This window comes from Paramisgurnus dabryanus, chromosome 17 (assembly GCF_030506205.2).
Source record: "Paramisgurnus dabryanus chromosome 17, PD_genome_1.1, whole genome shotgun sequence".
NCBI lineage: Eukaryota > Metazoa > Chordata > Actinopteri > Cypriniformes > Cobitidae > Paramisgurnus > Paramisgurnus dabryanus.
The window spans coordinates 30594490-30608142 of NC_133353.1; the positions used below are offsets into that span (position 1 = coordinate 30594490).

The 13653-nt window shown below is 37.7% G+C and overlaps 1 protein-coding gene across 8 annotated transcripts in view; it reads left to right on the forward strand.

Annotated features, from left to right (window-relative positions):
• Positions 1 to 13653, forward strand: part of esrrga (estrogen-related receptor gamma a) — a 219433-nt gene that overhangs the window by 200902 nt on the left and 4878 nt on the right. For all 8 annotated transcript variants that reach the window (XM_065288325.2, XM_065288322.2, XM_073812302.1 and 5 more), the window contains one exon: positions 7464 to 7733. In XM_065288325.2, coding sequence (XP_065144397.1) covers positions 7464 to 7733 — 270 coding nt within the window. The remainder of the gene's footprint in view (positions 1 to 7463; positions 7734 to 13653) is intronic.

The window sequence follows — 13653 nt, forward strand, 5'->3', positions numbered from 1 at the left end:
CTCAGGCGTGTTTATTTACCCTAAAACCATGAAAAAATAACCATAAGGGGTGTTGCTAAGAAAGAGAGACGGAGGAGTTGAGTGTATGTACGCATGTGTGTGTGTGTGTGTGTTTGCATGATGGCTTAGCAGCATTACCGAGGTGAAGTCTGCCCTGAGGAAGAGGAGTAGAATTGTGTGTACCGGTGGGTCTTCTCCGTGGTGTAAACGTGCAGTCAGAAAAGATTTGGCAGACGGACGGCCGGTGGTTGCTGTGAGGCCTGGTGGTGAGCAGTCTTGCCCGGCAGGGGTTAATTTCGCATGGCTGCACCGCAGCCTCTTTCTGTCAGCCTGCGCTATGCGCCGCTTCGACACTTATTTCTTCTGAAAAGCCACTGCGGGTTTCGCTAGGCCTCGGCCATCGGATACCCTCCACCAGCGTAACCTTCACACATCGCAATACTTAGACCTTCTTCTTCTTCTACTACAAAGTGAATCGGTTTAGTGAGAGAAAACAGAGAGATAGAGAGGAATAAAGAGATCCTGCCAATGGCAAAAACCTTGGTGTTGCCAGAGAGAGAGAGAGAGAGAGAGAGAAAGAGATGAGGTCTGAAGCTCGTCTTCGGGCAAAGAGAGTTAAATTGAGAGGACGCTAGTGGAGATTGAACGCTGGATCAGATAATGCCCGTGTGTCAACCGGATGGGGCAGTCTGCTTTGTGTCTGCCAAATAAAAGAGACTCGTATCCGAAAATACATGGATTGCTTTCTTTTCTTTAAGGAAACTCAAAAGGAAAACAGATTAATAATAATAATAATAATAATAATTAGATAAATACACTAATAGGGTCAAGCACAGATGTTATAACATTGTTTAAAAATTCTGCTTAATTTTTGCGAAGGCATTTTCTTGAGAAATAGTTTGAAAAACTTTGCAGAGATGTTTGATTTATCGGTCGGGTACCCAAGTACACAAAGTGACCAAAACATCAGTCTCTGATAAATATGCATTTATGTTAAAAAAGTCATCAAACCTTTTCTTTTTCCATTAATTCCTGTAGGGAATACATTTTTATACAGCTAAAACGGCTTTAAATCGGTCTTTTGGATCCTCTCTCACCCAGCAAAGCGACCAAAGGTGAACCGTAATCGCGTTCGCCACCGTGCTCTTTTGTGAAATGAAATAGCAGATGAAAAGAAGGGAAAAACGCATCTTTAAAGTTTGCCCTCGCGTAAATGTCAATAGAGAACCTTTTCCATCATCAGCAGTAAATTCACATTGATGGCTCTTTTCTTCTCTCCATCGATCCGGCCATGAGAACGTAGATTTGTATCTGTTAATTAATGCGTCCTGAAACAGCATTTGTATTAATCAGGGAGATAAGAAAAATTGGATGCCTGCACGGGCATGACAACCGTAAAAGCGGGAACCCCTGATAAAATCGTTGATGGACCTCAATAAAGAGGGAAAAAAAGTTCTTCCTTCCACTCAATAAACTAATCATCCGGCTTTTAATTATTCTGCGGAGAGATGTGTGGAGATTGGGGAATGTGTAAATCTAATTATTTACTAACAGCAGTGGCTGGGAGGATGGGCTGGGAGTGGCACAGGGGGGAGCTCGAGGCGATGGGCTCTGTCCATCTGCCACTCCACCACTCCCCCCGTCCTGACCAGATCTACCACACTCTCCCTCTGGCTTTATTTTGTCTCTCTTTATTTTGTCTATCGCTCTTTGTCTTTCTCTTTTACTCTTGTTGTTTGACCTGACGTCCGTCTTAATATCTGGTGCCTTTGGTGTCTTGTTATTCCTTCATTTGCTTGAACTCTACCAATAATTACAGATAGGAATGTTTGTGAAGCTAAAGTGTGTTATTTTTTCTGTGCCATTAGTTTTGCTGAGAGAATTCCAAAAGTAATTCTTAAACGGATCCATTGGTCGGATAAACAGAAAGCACCGCCCCAAACTCATGCCATTGCATTTATTTACATTTAGATGAATGCATTTGGTACAGACTTTTATCCAGTGCATTGCAAGCTATACATTTTAAAAATGTATCAATATTTGTGTGCTAATCCAATATTACACCAACTGAGCTATAGGAACGCCATTAATTGTATTAATGTTGTTGTGATCAAACAGAGAGCAAGTGACGTTTTTTTTTTATTTTTGGCATATTCTGCTGCATTTTTTGCAATGTTCGCACAGCAACTTTTATTCTTTAGCATTAGTAGGGGAGAGCAGGGCACAATCTAAATTTTTTTTTGTTTTGGCTGAATCATTTTAAAAATATTTGAGTTTGATTAATTATATTTTTACACAAGCAACACACACATCTCTGCTACAAATGAACATTTGAAGTTTGTTTCTAGTACTTAACATTCTTGGACAATTACACCAAATGTGACAGAAGTGCAAACGTTTCAACTTACCCCATACTGTAGGTGGGGTTCATTGTAACAGGCAGGGGGTTAGTTGTAACATTTGCTAAAAATTAAGTTTGCATGCAATATTTCAATACTATTTTGTCTATATACTTGAAGTGGATATTGTTTATATATCTGTCTATAATAGACCGGTATACACACTGTATTCATTCATCCAGCCCTTTTCTAACAATAATTCAATTATAAATGGATACAAATGTCTAAATATGTGAGAAAATCAGCACAATTATGACAAAACACTTGTTTTATATGTGACCCAGTCCGTAATAACCATACACCAGTTCAAAATCAAATTCTGAGCTAATGAGCATCAAAGTCTGATTTTAGCCATTCATTTCATTATGATTTCAATCTTTGACGTGACCTTATTCAATCAATATTAAAGATATGAACAAAAATAAATTTGACACACGATTTTTGATAAAACATGCACATTTATTTTGTTGGCAGCCAGCAATCATTCGTGTGGCCTATTTAAAACAACGGCAAGAATTACGCTAACATTAGCGGCTTCCATATCGTAAGTGCTAAACAGCGTTACAATTAACCCCGCTGGGTCAAAATATTTTCAAGCCCACCAAAAAAGTTGCTAAGAGCTGCAGACATATTTCAAAATGATGCTATGTTTTAGTCAACAAGACACTGATTAATATGACATAGCATTGGATTTGGTATCTTATACACCCAACTTAGAAACCGAAAAAACATATGATGAAAAAATGTACTTACATGCCACCAAAACACTCGTTCATCAATAACTCTCTGGAAAAACTTTATAATTTTCCAATAATTTGCGGGAGATCGTGTTTTGGCAGTGTGAAAAAAATACCGGATAAACTAAACGCTCAACCTTGTGCAACAATGTAAACAGTCCGTGTTACAACTAACCCGCGTTAGTTTTTGCCCCGTGCACCCCTAGCCTTTGAAATTGTGTTGTAATATATTGTGCTTATTTTGTTATCTGTTCAGCACTTTAGTAAGCTTTGTTGTGTTAGAATGTCCCTTACAAATATTTTTACTTGCTTACTATTTCGACCTAAGTCAATGTAAAAATTACGCACCTTTTAATATTTATTGAATTATTCAAAATTCTTAACTAGTTATTACCAGTTCAAAATCAAACGCATTTCAATAATTCATGCAGTAAAAAAACATCTTCTTTACTGTGTATCCAGATATGGATTTTTTCCAAGTATCAGGAATATTAAAGGATTACAAGTAGCTCCAAGGAGAGCGAGAGAGCATGATCTTATTTTTAGTCAGTGCCACCTTTCATTGAGGCCAGTCTCTTTGTAAGAATGCGGCGTTAGAGCCCTTAAGAAATTCTTGGCTTAATCCCTTTTGATGATTTTATTAAGTAGTAAAGGATGACTCTGCCAACTGGCATTGGGCACACTTGCACCAGCAGGCCAGGGAAGCCACCAACTGCTCACCAGCTCTTAGTCTGCCTCTAATGAGATCAGAGATGTTAACAGTTTGCGATAATAAATTAGCGGTTGATATAAACAATAGCCCGAAACCTATACCTAATGAGCTCCGTGCCATCAGTGATTAACTCACGTAAAAGATTTTTTTAAAGGATAGGGAAAAGCAAAACTGCTCATTTTCTTTAAAGGCATCTCTACACAACAGATGTTGGTAAGCATTGCTTTCCTGCCGTTCCCCTGCCATCCAGATTAGCCCCCTTGCTGTCGCAAACAGAAATGATTCATCTGTTTTTCGAAGAGCAGGAGTGAGATGATAAGAGGTAGACGCACGGTCAGATGGGCGTCCAATGCAAACAGGTGCCGCCTTTGGAGTCAATGATGGGCATTCAAGCAGTTCTTCAGTCTGTTTATTTTCAGTAACACTATAATAAAGTTGTATTATTAGACCAACATGAAATGTTAACAAAAGTAATGCACAAAGAACATGCGCAATTGTATTGGCATTAAAAGTGCAATGTGGGACTTTTAGAAGGATCACTTGACAGAAATGCAATATATTATACATACATAACTATATTATATGTGTTGCATAAAGACCTTAGAAAATGAACCAGATTGTTTTTATTACCTTAGAATGCCCTTTTAACCACATACACCGTGGGTCTCCTTACATGGAAGTCGCCGTCATTTTGTCCTGTCATTTTCTCAGACGACAACATGTTTGTCCTGTTGCAGCTATCGTAGCTTCTCTTTGCATTTCGAAATTGATATTGGTTGCAATTCGCAATCTCACCACTAGATACCGCTAAAAACCCACACTGGACTTTTAACTAACATTAACAAAAAATTTATAAATGTTGGAAAACTGTATTGCTCATTGTTAGTTCATGTTAGCTAATGCATTTACTGTTAAAGGATTACTCCACTTTCTAAAAAAAAATCCCAATAATTTACTCACCCCCTTGTCTTCTAAAATGTTGATGTCTTTCTTTGTTCAGTCAAGAAGAAATTAAGTTTTTTAAGAAAGACATTCCATGATTTTCCTCAATTAAATAGACTTTATTGGACCCCAACACTTTACAGTTTAAATGCAGTTTAAAATTGCAGTTTCAACACAGCTTCAAAGGGCTCTAAACAATCCCAAACGAGGCATAAGGGTCTTATCTAGCAAAACGAAAAATAAAAAATATATACTTTTAAACCACAACTTCTTGCACTAGCCGTGTGACGGGCCAGCGTGACCTCACGACATGCATCATGACAACAAAAATCACAGGTGACGTATGCGAAACTACCGCACCAGTGTTTACAAGTGTGAAGAAGAGGACCGTTCTGACGTTGTTGTATGTGGAATGATATTAATGTCCTTGTGTTATATTAAATGTTTAAAATGGTCCGCAAATGTGCGTTTCACATATGTTACGCATGACCTTTCCACCTCATGGTGCATTGCGTGAGGTCGCGCTAGCACGTAACATGGATAGTGCAAGAAGTTGTGGTTTAAAAGTACACATTTTTTATTTTTCTTGCCGAAAATGACATTCGTTTCGCTAGATGAGACCCTTATGCCTCGGTTGGGATCATTTAGAGCCATTTGAAGCTGCAATTTTAAACTGCATTTAAACTGTAAATTGTTGGGGCAAAAAAGTCTATTAAATGAAGAAAAATCCTGGAATGTTTTCCTCAAAAACTTAATTTCTTCTTAACTGAACAAAGGAAGACACCAACATTTTGGATGATATGGGAGTGAATTATCTGGATTTTTTTTTATCAAAGTGGAGTAATCCTTTAACAAATACAACCCTATTGTAAAGTGTTAACGATTTTAGTGAAGTGAAAGTGACATGTTTCTCAAGTATGCAACGTATACTCGAAATGTGACCTCTGCGTTTAACCCATCCCAGTGAGTAGTGAACACAAACTGCAAGTCCTGAACACACACACACACGAAACATTGGGCAGCTATCCCAGCGCCCGGGGAGCAATTAGGGTTAAGGTTCGCCACAGTCGCAACCTGCCAGCCGTGATACTCGAACCGACAACTCTTAGGTTACAAGCCTGACTCTCTAATCCAGTGGTTCTCAAACTTTTTCACCGTGTGGCCCCTCTTGTATACGGTGCATTCCTTCGTGCCCCCTCCCAAAGAAAATGAATGACAAAAAACAGTTTAACATTTTAATTAAACAAAACATAAAATTATACAAAGTAGTGCTGTTGGATAGTGGCCTTATTTTTTTTTTTAGGTTTAATTACACAGAATTCATGATAAATTAATATATTTTATAAAATGTCATAAAACTGGGGCCCCCTGGCACCATCTTGCCTCGGCCCCCAGTTTGAGAACCACTGCTCTAACCACTAGGCTATGACTGATTTTATAAACTTTACTGTCTTTATGGGTTAAAGTAATAGCAATAGTTGTTTTAATATTAACTTCAAATTCTAAAATAATGTAGTACATTACAGCACTTACTGCACTTTTTACAGTCTGTGTTTTTCGACATTGTGCCAAAAATCTCAGCATAATATTTTTCTTTATTCTCTGACTATAAGTCGATTTTAAATTAAGAAGATTGATCATTTTTCTTTAGTTGGAATTCTCATAATAACATTGTAATGAGTCCAGATTAAGTATGTTTCTTATTTAAAAATGTGATTGTTAAAGAACACAAGGGTTAACCTCCATGTGTCATAGACAGACTTCAATGGCATTCATGAACATGAACTTCACGATTTCCATCACTTCCAGCAAAAAATGCGGAAAAAAAGTGTGTGTGCTGAACAGTGTTGGGGGTAACGCATTACAAGTAACTTGCATTACGTAATAATATTACTTTTCTGAAGTAACGAGTAACGTAACGCATTACTTTTTAAATTTACACATTAATATTTGAGTTACTTTTTCAAAAAAGTAACTCAAGTTACTTTTTTAGTTTAATTAATTTGATAAAAAAAATATGTACTGAATTAAACTTAACGTATGCACTCTCTGCGCCTGTGTGGAAACAGTTTAAGTCAGAAACTGAGATGGCAGGCCAGAGCTTAACATTTTTGTGATGAAATATGCAATTTCTGAATGCTGAACTTTTCAGTCATAAAAACACCTGCAAGGCCTGAAAGAGATCAAGCTTTAGCCAAGAAAAAGTAACGCAAAAGTAACTAAAAGTAACGTAAGCATTACTTCCCATGAAAAGTAACTAAGTAATGCAATTAGTTACTTTTTTTGGGAGTAACTTAATATTGTAATGCATTACTTTTAAAAGTAACTTTCCCCAACACTGGTGCTGAATGGGGGAGGTGGAAGAAGAAGAAGGAGTTTGAGGCAAGCAATTAGTCTTTCAGTTGGTGTGATGGGAAGAATTGATCCATGGTGCATGTTGGGGGAGATAAGGAGTGCCCTCCCTCAGGATGCCCCCTGGCCGGCAACGCGGCAGGAGACGAGAGCCGAGGCTCGTGCTAGATGCCTCAGCTCGATCCCACTGGAGTTTTCCTCCGTGTTACTCCTCCAGAATGTAAATTCTTCCCGCTAACGTGAACCAGAAACTTCTCGCAATGAGTCTTTTGTTTGAAATCCAGTTAAACAAAGCTTTTTCTTTCTCCCGCTGTTTCTCAGGGTTTTCCACGCTGTCGTTGGCGGATCAGATGAGTCTTCTGCAAAGTGCGTGGATGGAGATCCTGATCTTGCGCGTGGTCTACCGCTCGCTTTCTTTTGAGGACAAGCTGGTATACGCCGAGGACTACATCATGGATGAGGACCAGTCCAAACTGGCCGGCCTGCTGGACCTAAACAATGCGATCCTGCAGCTGGTGAAGAAGTACAAAACCATGAAGCTGGAGAAGGAGGAGTTCGTCACTCTTAAAGCTATAGCGCTCGCTAACTCGGGTAAGACGTGCCGACACAAGATTTATTATGTATAGCGTAAAATTTACATTTGACTGATGCTTTTATCCAAAATGACTTGCATTACGTTACAAGGTCATTTATTAGTACCTGGTGCTCAATGTTTTACTCTCGCTTTTTTGCAAACACACAGACACATAACAATACACAAAAACCAGTGATCCCCTCCCTGTCCGCCCCTTCTGCGTCCGAATTAGCATAAGTCTCTCCTCAGATGCTTCTTAAGTAAGGAGACCATCGCTATGCACCTGCATGTCAATAACAAGCTCTGATGTTGTCCACCATCGACAGTCACACCATGGCCCTCCGGCTCCCTTTGTGTTGACCCCATCTTTGAACTTTATCTTGGTTGCTGGCCAGTAGTTTTCCCTTTAATTACAAGAAGGAAACTGTCAATAAAATCTGTTAAATGGGACGCAATGAGCAGCTTGAATGAGAGGGCGGCTATTTGTTCAAATTCTCCAGCGCTCAAGGTATTGACAGTTTGTTTTCTAGGGCCATATGTGACGATCAATCTCCGGCTGGGCCTGGCCATGCTGAAAAATGAAAAAGCAGATTGCTCTTGCTCGCTTGCGGATGACGGCTCGCTAGTTTGGCCCGGCCCGCCGGACACCGGGGGCCGTTCTGCCCAAAGTGCACCCCTGAGAGGGAGCGCGTGACTCTTTTGAGAAATTCTTTTTTAATTGATTTGGCGATTAGCGCTTCATCTCTGTTTGTTGACGAACACGTTCACTCGCACAAGGGTTTTTGAGTCGATATGTAGATGGATTTAGGAGGCTGTTGTCTTTCGTCTGTCCGAGAGATGATCGGGCTTTATGCTATTCCACTGGAGCATACTAGTGCAATCTCTTTTACCTTTCTCTTTCTTTACCTTCTTTCTATGGCTCTTTTCTCAAGAGAGACATGCATCATGTCCGTTTTCAAAGGTGAGCCATTTTGTCACTTCTTTTTTGCTGGAGAGGAGAGTGTTTCAGACAGCTGCTGACAAAAATGATGCACTCCACCATTTTCCAAAGCCCTGAGGTGTTGGGTAGTTCTGCTCAGAGACAATATATTTTACAGCCTTTCAATAGACACCGGTATTGTTTAAGACAGTATTTGGTCTCTGACGATTTGTGTACTGTGAGGTGTACATCCTATTTATTTGCAAGCTTCGCAAGCATTACAGGAATTGGCAGCCTGGTCTCACTATTAATACGTAACTTTCAAAAACAAGTAAGTTTAAATAGATGCTGAAGCGTTCAATGTAGACGTATTTACAACATTTAATCGTACACTGTAAAAAAATTCAGTAGAAATTACAATGTTATTGCAGCTTGGTTGCCCGTACCGTAGATTTAAATGTATGTTATTTACTGGCAAGAGTTTGTTCAAAGTTTAATAAATTTAAAATATTAACAAGTCTTTATCTTTACAGAATAAAACTATACAATAACAGCCTCATGCAAAGCATTCTGGAAACCAGAAATCATCATCAACCTTTTTTTGTTTTTTGCTTCAGATTTTGTTTCCCAGAATGTTTTGCTTGATGCTGTTATTTTAGTTTTACTCTGTTAAGACAAAGACTTGTAAATATTTAATGTTCATTTAACTTTGAACAAAATGTTGCCAGTAAATAACATAAATTTAAATCTACGGTAAGTTACCGGCAACCCAGCTGCAATAACACTGTAATTTCTACAGAATTTATTACTTTTTTACAACAAAAAACCGTAAAACATTGCAAATCTTTCAAATTTTATATATGCAATGTAATGGACAGAAATGTGCAGGAACATTTTTGTAACAATATAGCATTTAAAAGATATTTTAAGACGCTAATACAGTCCTCCCCAAAACAGTTTTATGCATTTATACCAGTACAAATTATGTACTAATATAAATAAAAAGTAAAACAGACAGACAACTGTAATCACAATAATTTAGATTTTTGATTTGGAATTGTGAAATTAGCGAAAAGCAGTACCACTAGTAGTTAAAATGATGATGTGCTACAGCCGCGGTCCTACACTGTAAAACATTTGCTGTAATTATGCAGCTGGTTGCCAGTAACTTACTGTAGAAGATAAAGACTGAAAATGTTTCATGTTCATTTAACTTTGAACAAACTGTTGCCAGTAAATAACATAAATGTAAACTGGCATCTAGTTGCCAGTAATACCCAGTAATACTGTAATTTCTACAGAAATCTTTTACAGTGTATCTGGAGTATACGAAGTACAAAGAAATATTTAAGTTATTAATCCATGATAACATTAATCGGCTTTTCTCTGTAAAGGTGCACATTTCAAATTTAAACTTACATTGACTGAAAGATGGCAATGTCGCGAATCTGTGATTAAGCACGCAGGAACCAATAGGCGTAAAGCAATATGTCGTAAAGCTTCTTGAGGCGCAATATTTGAATTCAAATTCACAACGAATTCGAGATTTAACATTTACGGTCGCTGTTGAGAAACTGGGATCAAGATCGTTAGATAAATGGCTGAATTCGGATTTGTTCCTTGGAATCATATGAATGTCATTAATATGAGTTAGAAACGCCAATGCCAACGATTTTAATATTTATGAATAGGAATACGTACAAATCTGTATGTCTGTAAAACTGTTAATAAGTAAATAATTAACGTATTAGTTCTATCAACATGATATTATAAGTTTCAGTGTGTATGAAAACGCAAGCAAATGTGCGTGTGATACGTCGATCACTTTGGAATTGGACACATTGAGTTATTTTTGAAGGACATGATTTAAAGGGATGGTTCACCTCAAAATTCTGTCATCATTTACTCACTCTCAAGTTGTTATAAACCTGTATACATTTATTTGTTCTGCAAAGTAGAAAGAAAGATATTTGTAATCGAGCAGGAAGAAATAATACTATGGAATTGAATGGTGCCCCAGATCAGTTCAGCTATTAACATTCAAAATATCCTCATGTGTTCAGCAAACCTAACTCATTTATGCAGGTTTGCAATAACTTGAGGGTAAGTAAATGATGACAGAATTTTTTTTTTTTGGTGAACTATACCTTTAAGTGGATGGTATGAATATAACAACATCAAGAAAATAAATCATTATGTGTATAAAATTAAACAATAAATTAAAAGGAAGTTCTTTAATGTTACTTTTTCAGTAAATCATTATTAATTCTCAGGCAGCAAATAAATTTTCTTTATGAAAAATAACCAAGTTGTTGCTGTACCAACCGTGTATTGTTTAAGGAGATTATTTTTACATATTTATTACCCTAGTTTTACTACAAATAGCGTGGTTAAACTATGTTTACTGTATTTACAAATTTGTGGTTACTGTGATTTTACTACAAATACCGTTGTTGAACTAAGGTGGCCACAGTTCATTTTCATAACAGATTTCCCTTTTGATTTCTGCACGGATGTAGTCTCGATGATAAATTTTAGTTAAAAAGGCAACGCCTACAAGACCCAATCGCTAAAAATATACATTTCCCAAAATGCCTTGAGTATTCTTCGCCTCCAGCAGTGATGGTGAGATTGATAGAGCCTCCGGTCTGGCAGCTTGCGTGGAAAGGTGCAGGTAAGCACTTTCCTGCCAGGGATTTCTGTCGGATCACAGGTCACTTTTCAGATGGCCAAAGCCCATGTGAATGATGGACGAGACCTCGCCGTCTGAATTCCAGATGGGTGGAGAGCGAGGTCCAGACACTGAGCGGTTAGAATACTGAAACGTAGGAAAACGTTCTGTATTAATCTCATAGGAAACCTCTCACGAGGTCTTGCTTTTATCAATACTTGACCGTATAATTATTATTTAACGTGTATGTATCAATTGATTCGAGTAATGTATTGATCGTGACATCTTTGCCAAAAGCCAGTGTGCATTTGGACATTTTATCCTGAGGGAAAAGGATTGGATTGACACGCCACAGTAGGAAACCAGTCAATATCGTCGGTGGAGTCAGTCTATAAAGAGCAAGTCAGACAAAACACTTTGTGATAAAATAAAACCATGAAAGCACTGTGTAAGACAAAGATGTGCAGGAAAAATTAGGGATTGTTCCTTTAAAAAAAAAACTGACAGTATTTTTTTCTTTGTTCAAGGTGCACTTTTTATACTGTGAAAGTGGATGGGACCCGGAACAGCCATGGACACCATTCACTTTCATTGTATACCATACACTTATTGACATAATCATGTAGTCAATCAGATTTTAAAGGTGCCATAGATTTAAAAAAACAAAGAGTATTTACCTAGGCATAGATGAATTATAAGAGCTCTGTACATGGTAATGAAATACTGTAAGCCTCGAATGTGTTTGTTAACTCGTTTTTATATAAACCTTGTGCACGTAAAAGACATCTGGAAATCAGACCAATCTCAACATAACATCGACTGTGATGTCACAGTCAAGATGTACGCCCCAACATTAAATTACACATTAAATTAATTACAAAGTTGTTAAAATGCTAAAAACAAAGTTGTGACTGCTGAGTTACCGCTACATGCTAATTAATGCTATATGCTAGCGTTTAAGCTGAAGTTCTACTACGTTGACTTTACAGTTATGTTTTGCAGGTCCATACTGAAAAAAACACAACCTTACCACTCAGAAACGTTCAATAACAATCTCCAAACAATTAGCTGCTTCTCAAAATCTGTATTTTTATCTCATACAGACTCAAACATATAAGGTCTGTTTACGAATTTGAGCTACTGGCATGAGCCGCAGAGCAGAGCCAATCAGAGCAGAGCTCAATATTATTATTCATGACCCTTCCAAAAAGGGAAAAATAGACCATTTAATTTAAAGGACAAATCCTAGGGAAGTAAATGGACATGTAAACTTAATAAAGTTACATACCTTCTATGTAAATGTAACATTACTTAAATGCATTCTTTGGCACCTTTAAAGGGATAGTTTACCCAAAAATGAAAATTCTATCATTATTTACTGACCCTCAAGTTGTTTCAAACCTGTATAAATGTATTTGTTCTGCTGAACACAACGGAAGATATTTAAAGCAGTGTTTGTAACCAAACAGTTGTGGGGCACCACTGACTTCCATTGTATTTTTTTCTTTCTATAAAAGTCAATGGTGCTTCTGCAATCTTCTTGATTACAAACATATCTTTCTTTGTGTACAGGTTTGGAACAACTTGAATAAATAATGACATAATTTTTGGGTGAACTATCCCTTTAACCGTTGTAACACACACAGCAAAGATAGTAGCCGTCTGAAACTAATTGTGTTCTCAGTGGCACGCCGGTCTCCGTGAATGGGCGTGAATGCTGAACAAATGAGTGGAAATGCAAATGCAGCCTGTTTGACATTTCTGCCAGACAATGCCAGTCAGGCTGAGGTATTGTTTTCGGACTGTAGCCTCTGTTTCTCGCGCTCAGACGAGTGCCATATCAGCTCTACTCCAAACTGTGTTTCTGTTGCCCGTGCCATTCATCAGACCCATAGAGAGGCTTGTAAACAAGTGGCGTTTAACACTCAAGTGTGCCTTTAATCACTGGAGAATGAGATTAGGGCTGGCAAAAAAAAAGAGGATGAATCACATTCTTTTAATCCCTTCGCTTTTGCCAAGTCTTCCTCATCGGAATTTTGGAAGGCAATGGGGTTTGACAAAGAAAGGTCCTGTCTAGAAATGCTCACTTAGTTTTCATCCATTATGTTTTTTTTAATAAAGCGATGATATTTTTAACTTCAATTTCTGTAAGTTGCATACTTATTTAAAAAGTTTTAGTTTTCACCTAAAATATTTTATATATGTGACCCTGGACCACAAAACCAGTCATAAGTTGCACTGGTATATTTGTAGCAATAGCCAACAATACATTGTATGGGTCAAATTTATAGATTTTTTCATGCCAAAATCATTAGGATATTAAAGGGACACTCCACTTTTTTTGAAA